Raw genomic sequence first — 16,823 nt, forward strand, 5'->3', positions numbered from 1 at the left:
ATGAAATGATTTTTATCGGTGTTCATGCGAAATGAACGACAGAATAGGATCGACAAATTAAACATTTAATCGCGCGAAATGAAGGACAGAATAGGATCGGCAAATCCATGAATCGCATGTTTAATTTGCCGATCCTATTCTGTCGTTCATTTCGCATGAACATCGAAAAAAGCGCGATTCATGGATTTGCCGATCCTATTCTGTCGCTCATTTCGCATGAACACCGAAAAAAATAGTTTCATTTCTTATATTTACATTATATTTCCTTTTCATTTGTAAATAAGATAATATTATTAATTGCACATATTTTGTGGCATTTAACATTAAAATCAGCTTCCCGGCCATTCTGTTCACCAGACGGAACGTTTTCCTGACTATACGCGGACGTCGTCAAAACAGCGGTTGGTTATCACTAAGGAGCGATGACGTAAATTTCGCGCCTTTCCTTTTACTGTTCATACGAAATGAACGTCATACTTTTCAATGGAAAAGAATAGGGCGAATGTAAATATTTAATATGCACGAATCACTACAGTCATGTTTCTTACTGCTGAATGATAAACCTTACTTTTCTTTCGAAGTATCATTGAAAACTATAAAGTAAAAATTAAAAATTCTACAACATATTTTTGTCATGTATTTTTTCAGTAGACAATACTCTTGCAACTGATACCCAACTTATATGAGCTTACCAGGCATCAATATTTGATATAATAGGGTTATTATAACAGTAGCTTCATCTGGGATGCAGTATTCGGCTCTCGTGGATTTTGCGAGATCGGATCTCACGAGGCGCGCAAGCGCCGAGTGTGATCCGACCTTGCAAAATCCACGAGAGCCGAATACAAAGACCCAGATCTAGCTACTGTTATAATGACCCTTTTATTATATACCTTTACCATTTTGATTCTTGTTTTGTTCTTGAAGGAAGTCTTCAATGTTTATCGATATTAAATGGAACTTAGTGAAGTTTCTATGTGCGCTATTTATAGAAATGTATCGGGTCATGCATATTAATAAAAATAGTCCGGCAGCATACAATACGGAAGGTACAATACCAAATTTAAAAGGTACAATACGGAATTTTTGTCTGTTTGTTCATATTTCATTGTGAAATACAAGCCGATTTTTTACAGAATTTATATAGGCATATAATAAATCTTAATATACTTCGTTTAAATACGTCGCGTTGCAAAGAACGTATTTTGTTTTATCACATGTTTGGCGTCGCGGGAGTGTAATAAAGCATTATTTAAAAATGATTCTAACATGACTCAAATTGATTTCCAGTTAAACAAAGAAGGAAATCAAGCTCTGTATATTCTGCGATAAACAACGGTTGACGCGCGAGAGCATTATGACGTCAATTATGACGTCAAATTACCGCATGACGTCTGATACATTACTCCTCGCGTAAATGAAGTCCAGCATGATATTTATTAAAATATATCAATGAGCATGTCAGAATGAAAATAATCTAGGCCTTCTTGTGATTTATCGTCTAATTTACCACGGTTCATCGTTCAGATGCTTCAGTATTTAACTACTCGTGGTTCAATTCCTACACATCTGAACTCTGAACCGTGGTAAATCAGACGAAAAACAGCTCGAAGGCCTTGATTATTTGTTAATTATACACTAGTGTAATAAAGCTTTGAGGTCGACGTCATTTATATAGTATGGGAGACGTTGATCAAATTGACTTGTTTATATAGTAAAAGAAAGTTGAAGTTTTGATGTTTCGACAGCAAAAGCTAACAAGTGATAAAAAGAATATTACATTTGTGACTTTCCACATTAAATTTATTAAACTCGTTGAATAAAATTGATAAAATGCTCGGTAGAGCCTCGCATTTTATTATTTTATTCATCTCGTTTAATAAATTCAATATGAAAAGACACTCATGTAATATCCTCTATTTACTATATCTATTCAATAATTTGGTAAAATGCGGTATGCAAGAAAAATAATCTACCACTGGATATAGATGCAGATGTGGATATCCGGTTCGGGGGAAATGATACAAAATGTATAGAGGCTATATTCGTGTCACACATGTCCGTCAGTCCATATCCTCTTAACAGCTGGGAATATTTTCATAAATCTAGCATTAATTGTTAACATCATCAAGATGACGTGCACATCACATAACACATATTATCAATATATCCAATGTCAAGATCACCTTGGAGGTCAAATGTCAGATATCATAGCTTTAGGTCAAATGTCAAATAGCTTTACTTTATGTCCGCTCCAAATCTTCTTAACCGCTGGAAATATTTTCTTAACCCTAACATCAATTTTAACCTCATCAAAACGACGCACAGAGACCTTAGGTCACTAGGTCAAGGGTCAAGGCCAAACTTGGATGTCACAGGCCAAATAGCTTACGTTTGTGTCCCCTCAGTTCTATCTAAACTGCCTAGAAGAGTTTAAGAAAACCAGCATCACTTGTATACCTCACCAAGACGACGTGCAGACCACATGACTGGGTTACTAGGTTGAACGTAAAAGTCACAAAATTCGTGCCAACACCATATCTTCTTAACCGATATAACGAATTTCAAATGTTATCATTAACTTTACCTCTTCCAGATGACAAAAAGAGTGCACAACCCAGGTCATTAAATCCACGGCCACGGCCACACTTAGAGGGCAAATGTCACAAAGTTTAACTTTATGCCTTCACCATAGGGAATACTATATTTTATACTGCAAAAATCATATGATATATCTATTACTATTAGATGCTAATGATTACAAAACCGATATCTACAAAGATTTATTAGATTTATTATTCTGTCCTTAACAAGAAAAAGCAATAAAAATTGATAAAAAAAACCTTAACATTTAAGCGTTGCCTACCTGTCTAATATTCACCGAAGATATCGACTTTTACAAGATCAAGAAATTCTTATAATATTTGTAATTTCGCCATGATAATACATGAAAGAATTCCATTGCAACAGTTACAAAATGGGGGATCAAGTTTCAAATCATCCCCGCCCTTCAACTATAATCTGCCAAAGGGCATCAAATTTTATTTACGAACTATAGGTGTAGTGTCATTCCATTCCTAAATGTCGTTCTTATTTGTATAGACCTATAAGACATGATATTTCAATATAAATAATTTTATAATTTCTTCCTCGTAACACTTAAACAATTCTATAACACTGATAGTGCAAACAGTTCTGTTGATCAGAGTATTATATCTATATGTCAAAAGAAACCATTTGGTCGAAACCAAGTTTAACCATGTGGTCTTTTATCAGACTGGCTGCTGCACGTGGTGGAATTCTCATATCTGGATCCCTGTCCATACAAAGACGAGCCACTACAGTCAACTCGTGAATACTAGTATATTTTTTTATTTGCTCCAAAATGTATCCTAGGGAATATATATCAGACGCTATGTTGGTAACTTTGCCATCTCGCCTCACTTCCGGTGCTAGGTAGACGAAATCGTCCAATGATCTTGTGTTTTTGTATCGCTTCCCGCGCATGTCCGTAGCGAGTCCAAAATCAATATATCTAATTCTTACAGAATGTTCAAAAAATTCGAGTAAAATGTTGTTTGTTTTTATATCGTTTAGAAGAATCCCTTTCTCGTGGAATCTAGCCAGCCCTTCGCAACACTGTATCACAATACGGAACCAGAATTCCAGCGGAAGTTCATACTGGTCCCAGAGCATTTGTTCCAAAGTCAGTCCGGTTCCGACATACTCTTGCACGATTCCATATTTCGGCTGGATAGGAGAGCCAAAACACAAGAGACCATAACAAATAGGTACATACCCAGTATCTTGAAGATAATGCAGTCGCTTGGCTTCTTCAACAATTTCTTTAGAATTTGTGAATTCTTCGTCAAATTCTTTTATCACAATCGGTAGATGGCAGAACATTGGGTCCGAAAACCTTGCCTTGTACACCTGTCCAAAACTTCCGCGACCGATAACTTTTGCTTTTCCCGTCTCGGGGTCCGCCTCATAATGTAAACTATTTACAGATATAAAAGGCGGGGTTTCTAGGCGGAGGATTCTCGAATCAGCGACCTTCACCTTTTGATTTTGTCTTAACTGTTCATTTGCTGGTTTTCGGATATCAGCTTCATTTCTGTGTTCAGCTGTTTCTACCGGAACATTTCTATTACCATCTTTAGTTGACTTGCCACATTTGCAACACAGACTTTGACCATAATGAGAATTTTTGACAGTGTTTTGATATGTTACACCATCTTTACCATTAACAAAGCCTATCAATTCTTTCGAACGCTTTTTATTAGACGCACAATGATTGTTTGAAAAATCAGACGAAACATCTTTATCATAAAACTGTGTGTACTTTCTTTCTTCAGTATACGAGTGTTCTTGTTTACTGGGCACTTCTGGTGAGTTAGGTGCCGTGTGGTAGCCATCCAAAGCGCTTAGGTCTATTGTTGGTGTAGTGGGTGGGGTGTTGAATGCATCAGACCTCCGTTTGGCGCCATTTTCCTCTTCCCTGTAATCATCGGTATATTGACTCCAGTCGATAATTTCATAGTCGTCGTCTGCTTCGTCTGATGTTGTTGAATAACAACTGCGTTCTGAGACCAAACTGACTTCATCTGGTTGGCGATAGTCGTAAAACATTGGATCACTTTCACGGTCCTGATGGAAAGGGCTCCACTGGTTTTTGTAGTGACCTTCAGTTCTATCTTTACATGACATATTTCTCAGGTTTGTTTCTAAGTCCAAACAGAATTCTTCATCCGAAAAACGTTTCATACGTATTTTCTCCTCGTGATTAGGAATTTCTGGGAATTCTTCGTAACTTAATTCATTTTGCGACATCCCTTCGTGTGTAGGTGAAAAACCAGAGTACCTTTGTATATAAAATCCTTCGGTCATACCTTGACCTTCTGGAAAGATTGACTTTTCTGTATGCCTGATTGGTGATATGTTGTCGTTTGACTTTTTCAATTTTTTCAATGACAATTTAAGATTGTCAGATGTAAATGTCGTCTGCTGATAATCGAAATGATTCTTGTATTTATTGTTAGAAATATCAAAACTACGACTGGCATGCGGTTTCAAGGTCGATTTCCTACCCAAGGTTTCACATGACCTTGAGTAGATAATTTTCTTAACAGGAGACCGGCGACCGGTATCATGCTTTACAGAAGTTTCGTCCACCATGTCGGTCTGTGTTTGCTTGTCACATGTATGGGTATTTCTCAATCCGTAAAAAAGAAATTTATCAAAAATATTGGCGTTCGCATTGTCGTCATACTCATTGTAAAAGACTACTTCCGTTTCCTGATCATCGTGGTTCCTGCTTCTGTCGTCTGCTGATCTGCGAAAAGCAGTCTGTCCTGTCGTCTGCTTATCTCGTGAATCATGCTCACTTTGACTGGATCGGCACCGACTACCAGAAGGGCGCCGGAAAAACCGCCAGGGATTATCCTTGTTTTTGGATGACCACATTCTTAGAATTTGGAGTATTTGACCTCTTTCTTCTTAACCTACAAAATGTGGATAAATATTTTGATTATCAATATAACTACTTGTATTACTCTCTTGGCTTGTGTATTGTACAAATGTCTTATAGCATGAAAGCATAGACTCTTGTCACCTGGTGACGGTTATAAAACATGCACTAACATAATTTATTGCATTACTCCTTATATAAATATCCGAATCCGGGCTATAGTGTTTTCTATTGATCGGTCTATAGTTCAACACTGAATTCTGTTGGTCTGAAGTCAGACGTTGATGACATGCAGTAAAACACGTATTGAATGGCTTGTCGGTCAATGTTGTAAAAACAGTTTGCCCTCGGTCATTCAAAAACTTCCAGAAAAAAAGAAAATATATTTTTTTCTGATGTCATGTAATAAAACGCTTATCCTTCGATCATCGGGCAGTAGTTTTTTGAGTTGGACATTCTGAAGTGTATACAGATGTAGCATGGTTTCATTGGTCTATGTCATTTAAAGCAACAAACCCACATAGTTGCGAAAAATAATTTCTCTCAAAATCCATAAAAAGGGAGTACCCTGAAAGTGACTAGTGGTACAGTCCTATTGACATAAGATTTTTGCAAGATATTCTTATAAATAATCAAAAAAAAAAATAGTGTGCAGAAGGTAGTTAACCGTTGCAACGCTTTCGAAATAATGAAGAAAAAATCTTCTTGCATTTTTACCAATATCATACTTTTTATTTTCACCAACCTCATTCAGCTTTTTCGAATCGAAAATGCAATTTTCTAGGATATTCGCTTGTATGTTAACAGTAAAATACATCGCCATGACAAACAGTGATCGTCAGAAATTTGATGAAAATTGGTCAACACTAGTTCTAAAACTTAATGTATGGTTAGCAACTATTACCTTACCCTGATGAAAGTCCATTAAAAAAGACATCCAAATTGAAAATATTGCGATTATAAGATTCTTTCACTGGTTGTAGGTGCAGATGGGAATTTCCGGCCTCGAGGGTAACTGTTTAGGCGGTAACGAGGTTCCTACCGAGTTACCGCCTAAACAGTTACCCGAGAGCCGGATATTCCCATCTGAACCTATAACCAGTGACAGAATCTTTTTCTTGCATACCGATATAAAGATATAATGATAAAAATAAAATCAGTCGGACGGCTTTCTTTTTAGAACTATTTCTTATAGCAGCGTATTTAAACAAAGCGCGGGAAATCAACGTCCGTAAACAGGATAGACGTCATGACGTTTCAAAGACAAATAACAATGTTTAGTTCCGGTTTTGTTTTATCAGTTCCAGCGTAACGTTATGAATTTTTGATAAAACAACGTGTTTTGAATCGAGAAATATACTATCAGGAACAAAGAGGAACTGTCAAGGTATTGGATTTTTATTCCGTTTTTCGAAATAAAATATAAATAACTACATAAATATTCTACATATATGTAGTTCGTAATACGTCATTTAAAGCACGAGAGTCATCTTACACCCCGGGGTGTAAGATGGATTTTTCCAGCACCGGCAAAATACCGGAAATCCCCGTCTGGTATGCAAGAAATTGTAAGGTTAACAGGTAGATAGCTCTGTAGAATTATAGTTGCGTATGATTAGGAATCGGTATCAAGGAAGAAGTGAGTCAAACATTGATGTAGTTTACTTCGGGCTAATCTAATTTATTGTCTTTTCAGAAAGGATAGTACCCTGAACATACAGGAATTACACGAGTTTCCCTCTTTTAATTAGACAATTTATTGAAAGAAAGTAGCGATATGCATTAAGCTGAGTAAGGACCACATATTGTTACCACAAGGTAAACTATTTCTAAAACTATACCGTAATACTGAAAAGAAATTAATAAGTTTGCAGATGACGTTGTGAAAATACATTAATTCAAAGAGGGCCTATATTGTACACATGTAATCTTGTAGTATAGTTGTATTATACCTGTATTATCAAACTGATTTTCATGAAGTTCATGTGAGGGGAAGGTCACTAGGGTGTGATGGGTCTTTAAGGATCATGTAAGTGTTTGGATACCACCCCTTCGGTGGATTTGAATTGGAAATTCGTATCTCATTACTATTGAGAATATGTATACTGCATTGTTCAGAAGAAGTAGGATATACGATATACAAAGGTAAGCTTATCTTGGAATATACATTTTGTCATATATCCCTTATACTACGAGAGTGTACAGTCTGTTTTGTAGGAAAATATCAATGTATTTTCCTTAAACTCTGTTTTGGTTGTGTGTGCATCATATCTATCTAGTAATGAAAAATGGTTAACTTGTATATTTTAAAACATAAAAAAAAACACTTTTTTGTCATTTTGAAAGTTCTACTTTCCTTTTCTGCTTTTTTGCATTTTTAATGCACATGTTTTATAACATTTCAACACCAGACTGGCCCGGAGTATTTGGAGGAACACGTTAGGCACACAATAAATAATAGACATAAAACATAATTGTTAAAAAGAAGTTTTATATTTTCTGCAAAATAGAACGAGGACAGTTGAAGTGTTGATCCAAACAAAGCAAACTATGTTAAAATCTCTTCTACTTTTTAGGAAAAGTTTGATATACTTTTTATGAAAAACAAAAACCTATGGGGCGTACACACCAGAAGCAAACGATGTTTCAAAACACTCTCCAATAACCTTAAAACCACCATATCAGTATTTTTGTTGTGTTTATATTAAGACTTATTTATAGTCACTTCCGGAAACCCATGTGGGCGACTTATGAGGTATTCTCGGAACGGCCGTCCCACAACCCCGCTGCCCAAGGTAAACTGGGGATTTCTTTCTGTTTTTAAATTATTTAGAATGCTTTTTTATTATCAGCACTGTAAAAAAAGCCCTCCCCCCGCCCCACAAAAAAACGCACATACACAAAAAAAACACACAAAATAAATCAGATCAATATATCAATCTATATAAATAATCTGTTCAATAGATAAAAGAAGCATTCCTTCTCTCCTACAAAAGATTAAAGACTGAGTACTGAGGGGTCCGTACTGAGAACTGATAGAAGGTGTGTACCGGTAAAGTGCATTTGTCCCTTAAAACCAGCACTCCCGACCCAATAACAATTCGTTGCCTCTGCGGTCTCTTTGTTCTGTTTTCTGATTGAAAAACGGCAGTGTGCCTATTCTAATAGATGGATGAAATATTTTATGTAAACTAGTGTAAAATCTTACTTACCCTCACTGAAATTGACAAACGATCATAGTTGCTCTCCGTAAAAGCCGCCATGTTATTCCTGTAGTCTCCAGGAAGTGTCGACATGATTTGTACGTTACGAGGTGACGTTATTAGCGGTAACGTCGCACAACATATTTGGCGCTTAAATATTGGCAACTCGCGTCAAAAATAACGTTGTAAATATCTGATTGAGCACTGCATGATAAATCATGACAATTATTCTAAACATTATAGTACTGTCCTACATCACAGTTGTCATAGCTTTATCAGTTCAGGGCTTCCAACGTTGTTTGAGCACTGAAATTTACGCAGAACGTTTTGACCAAATGGTACATTATTAGTATGATTTAAAGGAATTGCTATCCGTTACCGATTCTAATAAAAAAAAAATGGGTGCACATGGGGCGAAAATGAGTCTGTTTCTTAGCACATGTATCCACTAACCTGAGGTTTGTATTCAATTTCTTCTGTACAGTGAGTCGGAGAAGGTGTTTGAGAATATCGCATCATACCATGCTTATCGAAATTAAATAATTGTTGAAACACTTCGTAAAACCTATGGCAACGCAGATCTGAGTGAGTCGCGTCGCAGTGCATTCATTCAGTTTAATCATATTTTATTGCTTACATGTATGTACAGAAATGCATTCATTGACAAGTGGATACCGTTTTAAAAGCAGATATCATTTAGTGCGTTTACGACCAGTATGGACCCAGACCAGCCTGCGCATCCGCGCAGTCAGGTGGGGATCCATGCTGTTCGCTAACGGTTTCTCTAATTGCAATAGGCTTTGAAAGCGAACAGCACTATGTTGGTTTTCTCATGCTGCGGTTCATTTCTAGAATAAAGCATTACAAATAATATAGAGGTCCCCGCATAAGACAGACTCGGGTTCCAAGTCAACTGAACTCCAGCCCGAGTATAATGTTGTTCCGTTTACATTTGGAGACCAATCATTCTAATTTTAATCTGGTTAGAAATTCAAGAAGCAGTCGCCGGGCATAATCAATATTACCTGTCAAACGTTTTCCTACCAGAGGTATAAAATGATTATATTTCTCTGACAATTTTCTCATATATTTGATGATATTAATGCATCATTTCAAGTTCACAATTGTATATTTATGTAAAATATTGGCTATATACACGTTTCAAGTGTTTAATGCTGAATAAAATGTTGTTGATGATGATTAGAGTTTATATTTAAAACAATGGTCCCGAGGTGGCGTGAATATATACTATTTTATCATTCTAAACTGTAGAAAATCCTCCTCAAATGTATTCATCTAAATCAGCTAAATATATAAACTAAATTGTGTATATAGAGCTGTAGTACATTTGTGTAGTTCTAGTCTTTGGGAAAAAATAGGTACTTTTTAAAATTTTACTGCAAACTTATAAATCGAAAATAAAGTTTGTAAATATCAAGGTATAAACAAATATTTCTATCTTTAATCACTGTTATGGGAATGAGTTAATCGTCTTGAACCTTGGACAGTATACTTGAGTCATTTATCGCATGTGTTTGTGTGATATATTCAGTCTTTATTGTTCAAGTGTCTACATGCGACTGAAACATAATATCTTTCTTAGTGATCTGGATTTTAACTGCAGCTATGGTCAGTGTTAAATTTTCTAAATGATACCAGCATTTACTCTGCTTAATGGCTGTTAACAGGGGTTTTATTGTATTGCTGTTAACAGGGGTTTTACTGTATTTACTTAAATGTATAGATACGTTCCTCTGTTTCATTTAAAACGTTCGAATAACAGTGCACGAAATACATTTTTGTAGCAGTCAGTAGTTTTCTTTATCACTGATAACGTTCGTTATGATTTTAAGGGTACTATTAAAATCGTATTACATTATATATAGTTTGTTGCAATTTACTTAAACTTACTACTTTACTTAAAGAACTTCTATTTTTCTAGTTATGGAGAAGTTGGTTCCTAATATCCGGGATATGCGCAGTGTTTCTGTCATACCGGATATACGTTGTCCTTCATCGAGAAATTCCACCGGAAATAGAACACCCTAACATAGTACGGTGGCTGGATGAAGCTGGTAGAGCCGGAAACACATTGGTTTGTGCTTAAAATATTTGTTATTGGTAGTTTTATGATTACAAATAAAAAAGAAGTGAATTCATTTGATACATTTATTGAATAGCTTGTCGGTCAATAGTCAAAACTATTGCCCGAGATCATAAGGACCGAGTGCCACTATTTGTCTTATTTACCGGCAATTCATTCAATAAGTGTTTTATTACACGACATATAAATATTTTTTTCTTCAAGTAGCACAGTTTAGTGTTGAACTATAGACCAGTCAGTAGCACAAACTATGAACTGGTGATTTATTTAATAGGGCATGTAATAAATAGCATGTCTAAAATGTTTTGAAAGAAAACAAACAGATTATATCACGGAAGTCCATAATGATATCAGAGATGGGGGAGCTTGTTAGCGACGGTTCTTTAAAACATCACTGCTGATTTTTTTACTGAGCCATCATTATCTGCAGATTAAAGATTTCTGCAAAGTTTCATTGCCTTGCAACCTGTGCATATTTGACAAAGCAAGAGCAAAATAAAAACTGAGCATTTTAAGTCTATGTTTTAACATTAATAAATACGGGTCCAGGTCTAGCGGCACACTCAATATATCTAGACACGGTGGCAAACATAGACCTTGTTTACTATTACTTTGTACTCACTTCTCACATTTTTTTGTAGTTAACACATAAAACAGGCTCTTAAAATTGCTGTGCGTGGTGAGACATGCAGACAGAGACGGACTTGTCTTTTTCCAGGATCTTAAGATAATTAGTATCTATGTGGTAGTTTGGGGCTTGTCATAAACGTATTCTTGAAAATGTCAGAAGTTAAGACAATAGGTATTATTCAGATTTGATCGAGAGACTTCTTGCATTAAGAGCCACTTTTTAAGTTCGTTTTAGTGTTGTAGAACAAATTATGTTGTATTAAGACACCAGGTCTGTTGTTCAGAGACCACATTTTTTCACTGCCTTAGGTGGTCCGTTAATGCAAGTTTTGCTGCAACTAATACTAACACATGTACTATATTAAACTTATTATGTGACTACAACTGAAATGAAAAATTTCAACAATATCTGGAGTAGATATTAAGCAAGCTATTTATTTTAATTTGCAGACCTGGATATGCCACCAACTGGGAATCGAACACGCGACATGGCCAGCCAAATTGGTTGTTAACTTTGGAGCACGTCTTCTCCTTAACGGATTTGGTAAACCCGTCACAAACATCACGGTAATATCATTTTCTCGCATGATTTTTTTTCGTACTAGTTTCTCCAATAACAAAACGGTTTCTTTAGAACGGTGTCTTTAATCAATCAATGCCACTTTTCTGACAAACTCAGTTGCATCACGCTTTGTTACGAAATATGCTTTTTCTACTAAAGGAAATGCCACGGAGTTGTAATGCAGCTCATAAAGTAATCGAACCAAATAAAAAAAAATCATTTGAAGAAAAGCTTGTTTGGTACTTGAGGACTGCAAAAAACGCCCGAAAATAACCGTTAACAGCAAACACTTTATATAATTCTCTGCAAATGTAAAATGAAGAAACTCTATTTTATCAGATAATAATATTATTATGTAGATTTCTCTTATCATGTTATGTTGTTCTCAAAGGTCCGTTACACCAGCATCGACTCGGTACCAGTGACTATATTCTTACCTGATGTACTTTCGGTTAAGGACAAGTATCCGACTATAGTCTACTTCCACGGCGGCGGATGGACATGGTTTTCTGTTGGTAAGTCATTGACTGTACTCTTATAGGATGTACTTCCGGTTAATGACTCGTGTCCGCCACGGTGGTGGATAGAAATGACTTTGCAGGTGTGTCAAATGACTATATTCTCGTCAGACGTACTTCCGGCTTAGGCCAATAACCCAACAATAGTCTACTTCCACGGTGGAAGATGGACATTGTTCTCTGTTGGTAAGTCACCAGTCTACCAGTCTAAAGTCTATTTCTACGATGGCTGGTGGACATGGTTCTCTGATGGTAAGTCATTGGCTTTACTCTATCCGGATCCGGATGTATTTCGGTTAAAGAAAAGTGCATGAATCAAGGAGGCAAATGGACATGAGTCGATGACTAGTTCTGCATGTTTGATCAACCGAAAGCAATGGTGTAACGTCATGTACCCGGATAACGTAGAATAAAACCCGGATTCGGCATACGGAAACGAAAATCATTCTATGAATTAATGGCAAGCAGCGAGTAAATTTCTTAAAACGGCACCTTTACTACCTTTCTAAAGATAAAATATGATATTAAAACGTTTCACATGTTAAATAATTCCGAATAATGTCTAAAAATCCCGTTAAAATGCTTGGATCTCTTTAATTGTGGGCAAATATTTTAAAAACAAGCATAAAAATCTACATTGTAGAAAGATTCTTTCGCGAAAATGTCATCAAAATAGGTTATCAATATGAAAACTTGCATGAGGTTCATTTCTTTTTTTCAAATCAGTCTATCAAAAATTCAAGTACAAGATACTAGCGTGTTTTTTTGCCAAATTTTCTCGTATTTTCTACAGTTTTGAAGGATCGGGTTTAAATCAAATTCTGCTTTGTAGAAAAAAATCTGAAGTTCCTTCAGAACTTCTTTCTGGCAATATAGTAGATTGTTCAATGATAGGTTGGACACCACTATGTCCAGATGTTCTTCATTTCATATAAAACCCACTTACTTATAATTCCAAATTTTTACAATATAATAGGGTTATTATAATAGTAGCTCGATCTGGGATGATTCGCCTCCGTCTTTTTGTTTGTTGTTTTATTATCGAACGAAATCTTTATTGTTTGTTGATTTTAAAATAGAAATGAGTGAAGATTTGACGGGTTTTATGCGCGCTATTTATACAACTGTGTCAGGTCATGAATATTATATGAAAATACTACGGCAACATACAATACAAAAAGTACAATACGGGCTTTTTTCTGCCTATTCATATTTACTTGTGAAATACAAGCAGTGTTTTCGACGGAATTTATATAAGTATTCCTTGATTAAATACAACCCTCTGAAATTACTCCTTTTCGCTTCTGTCAGTGTCTCTTTTCAAGACATAAAATTCTTACGATACCATTTTTACCTAGCGTACAATAGGAACGTGCCGATTTTGACAGAATGCCACACAAACATACTGAAATGCACTTATATAAAAGAAAACACAATGCTATTAAGAGACCGCACGTGGAAAGGAAGAAAGATTAGCGCCGTTTACATCAGGACTCCTTGACGTGCAGACTTACCTTTGATTTTGGACTTGTATTTTAGGATCACATCAGGGTTATATTTTTTCTCACACGACTTTAGTGTATTAATAAGTGCTTTCATTGTGTCTGACATGTTTGTAAAAACCAATCTTTGGCAATCAAATGAGTTGGGTTTTTTGTTGTTATTTTTTTTTTTGTCAGAAGCAGGCAATGCTTTTTGTTTATAGTAAGCGGGCTAAATAATTGTGGCTTTTCAAGAAATGTTTACTTATCATGAGAGATCACCTCCTGTAAAATAACACGTTTGCCATTTCCCGAGACTGGTCTTTATATACAGAGAGGTGTGACTATACCGGTATCTGCTAAAGATTATGATCTCTTCCTTAAGTTCGAAGCTCTACGAAGAGCAGGAAATGTACTTATGAAGTTATGATGTTCATGCGAAGTAGGTCTTTAGTACAGAAGTGACCGTAGTTCTTCTGCTACCGGAGTAAATGACAAGTATATACAAGATAAGTTTAACAAAATTGTTTGTTTTCTTTTTTACATTTATATATATTATATATTATATATGTCTTTTTCATTTTATTTTGTAGACGTGTATGCTGGCTACCTTTCACACCTTGCCAAGAGGACGAACATCCAAATTGTTGCTGTTGAGTACGTCTGTTTTATCATAAGTTACACATGCCATACAGAAGTATAAAAGGCATTTTAAGGCAGACAAATTCATCCGGTTCTAAGATAAGTAAAAATCTGAGCTCTTACAGGCTAAGTCATAATAGCGCAAGAGTATTCTTGCCTACTATCTTGGAATCTTGAAAAATATTCGGAAAAAAATGAAACGATATCGTATCAAACTGGCGAACGGTAATATATTAAGCAAGTACCATAATGCATGTTATAGCGGTCTTTAAAATTATTTTTATTCCGTCAGTCAAGTTTCTGTCCTATTGTTATTAGTCATGCCTTGTATATAAATGTCATCAAATTAGCTAGTAAATGCAAATATGTTTTTATGATCAGTTACAGAAAAGCGCCGCAATTCCCTTTTCCTTCCGCCTACGACGACTGCCTTACCGTCACCAATGGTCTTCTGAAAAGAAAAAACGATTTCAGAATAAAGCCAGGAAAACTGCTCGTCGCGGGAGATGGGTCCGGTGGGAACTTGGCGGCTGCCGTTGCACACGTTACGAAAGGTAAAATACTGATGCAAGTCCTGATCAACCCGACACTGCAAATAATTGATTTCGAGACGCCATCTTATCAAGACAACGTGAACACACTTCCGGGACTGTCGTCTGCGTACAGAAACATCTACCACTGGTTGTCCTATGTTGGAATTTCTAAGGACTACTTACAAATGGCGATACAAAACAATCATGTTTCACAAAATACTCTCAACTCTGCTTTTAGTTCGTATGTGAATAGCAAAAAATACTTGCCAAGTTACCACAATGTTACAAAAAGAAAGACAAAACAAAAAAGAGAATCTGGAAGCTTTATCGTAACGTCTGCCTTTAATGGCGTCGTAGCAGATCCTCGGATAGCACCGATGATGGCCGTTCAAGTCAAAGATGTTCCAAATGTATACATGATAACGTCACAATATGATGTGTACAGGGACGAAGCCATCATGTACACACACAGACTGTTTGACGCAGACGTTAAAGTAAAGCTCGAACATTACTTTGAGGCTTTTCACGGATTTTTCTTATTTTGTGGGTATGGTCCGATAGAGTTTAAAGTGAGTAAGCAAGCTTTAGATACTTTGGTGGACTTCCTCGACAATATGGTGAAGTAAAAACGGCATTTGGTTGACTAGTTGTACAGTAATGACTCATCATATAAATCACCGTTCCATAGTATGGGCTATGTGACAGGTCTATATTCAACACATGTTTGTTTACTTGGCTAATAAACCAAACATTTAAAAAAGAAAATATGAAAATCATTTCCTAATAAAACACTTACTGAATGCCTTGCCGGCCGATAGTAAAGACTACTGACCTTCGGCAGTACGAGCAATAGTTCCGACTACTGGCCAGTAAGCCATTCAGTAAGTCTATAATGTTACTGGCTAGCCACTCAAAGCTGAGAATTTTATTTGAATTAAATAACACGACGAAAAATGCTTAAATCCATGACACATTGGGTAAATTTCAATGATATTAGACATAATACAAGAAGTAAGAAGGACAGTTGAATATTTTTCCAAATGTTTGTATGAGGGTAAAAGTCGTCACTGTAACTCTTACATTGTAACGAAATGTCATTCATATGTCATTGCTTTTTTGTTAATTTATGACTTGGTATTTGTGTTAAAGGTTAGTAAGGGCAAAACTATCCTATCTTATTACATTTCATGTATGAAACGTTTTTGTTATAGGAATATCCGGCTGGAGGGTGTGAGGTCCTGTTTCTGATTAAGATATGTATGAATACACGAATCAACTGAATAATATAGTTCATTATCATGTCATTTACAGCAGATACATCTTTCTCCATGGGAAGTAAACGTAGCTTTTCAGCACCGGTTGAAACACCGGAAAATCCTGTGCGGCATGCAAGAAAAAATATTTTTCGTATACACTTAATTGGAAAGTATTGGATTCTTTTATTCGAACAAAGCAGCACTTTTATTCACGTCTACTGATTGTTAAGCCGGAAAATATGGCCTATGTAACTGCGAAATAAAATGACCGGGAAAGTTGTCTGCAGTAGGTTAGAAGACGGAATTCATTAATAAAAAGAAAAGGCTATGATTATTCTGTATCAGTTGATGATTGACCCTTTAAATCTTCGCTGAAGATTTAAATTTAAGTAAAACCTACACTACAGAAAAGACTTGAAATTGG

At 35.9% G+C, this 16,823-nt stretch overlaps 2 protein-coding genes across 2 annotated transcripts; one reads left to right on the forward strand and one right to left on the reverse strand.

Moving 5' to 3' along the window:
• Window positions 1–2,770: 2,770 nt before the first annotated feature.
• LOC123550061 (uncharacterized) lies at window positions 2,771–8,774 on the reverse strand. Its single transcript, XM_045338501.2, has 2 exons — window positions 8,683–8,774; window positions 2,771–5,504 (listed from the first exon to the last, which is right to left on the reverse strand). Exon 2 carries the CDS (start codon window positions 5,464–5,466, stop codon window positions 3,217–3,219), a length of 2,250 nt encoding a protein of 749 aa, XP_045194436.2. The 5' UTR covers window positions 5,467–5,504; window positions 8,683–8,774; the 3' UTR covers window positions 2,771–3,216.
• A 1,381-nt stretch (window positions 8,775–10,155) lies between these two features.
• LOC123548667 (neutral cholesterol ester hydrolase 1-like) lies at window positions 10,156–16,427 on the forward strand. The gene is made up of 6 exons (XM_045336143.2): window positions 10,156–10,302; window positions 10,616–10,768; window positions 11,858–11,974; window positions 12,361–12,484; window positions 14,562–14,625; window positions 14,992–16,427. The coding sequence occupies exons 1-6, from the start codon at window positions 10,300–10,302 to the stop codon at window positions 15,767–15,769; spliced, it is 1,239 nt and encodes a 412-aa protein (XP_045192078.2). The 5' UTR covers window positions 10,156–10,299; the 3' UTR covers window positions 15,770–16,427.
• Window positions 16,428–16,823: the final 396 nt, after the last annotated feature.

The sequence above is a fragment of the Mercenaria mercenaria genome, chromosome 6, assembly GCF_021730395.1.
Source record: "Mercenaria mercenaria strain notata chromosome 6, MADL_Memer_1, whole genome shotgun sequence".
NCBI classification, from domain to species: Eukaryota; Metazoa; Mollusca; class Bivalvia; order Venerida; family Veneridae; genus Mercenaria; species Mercenaria mercenaria.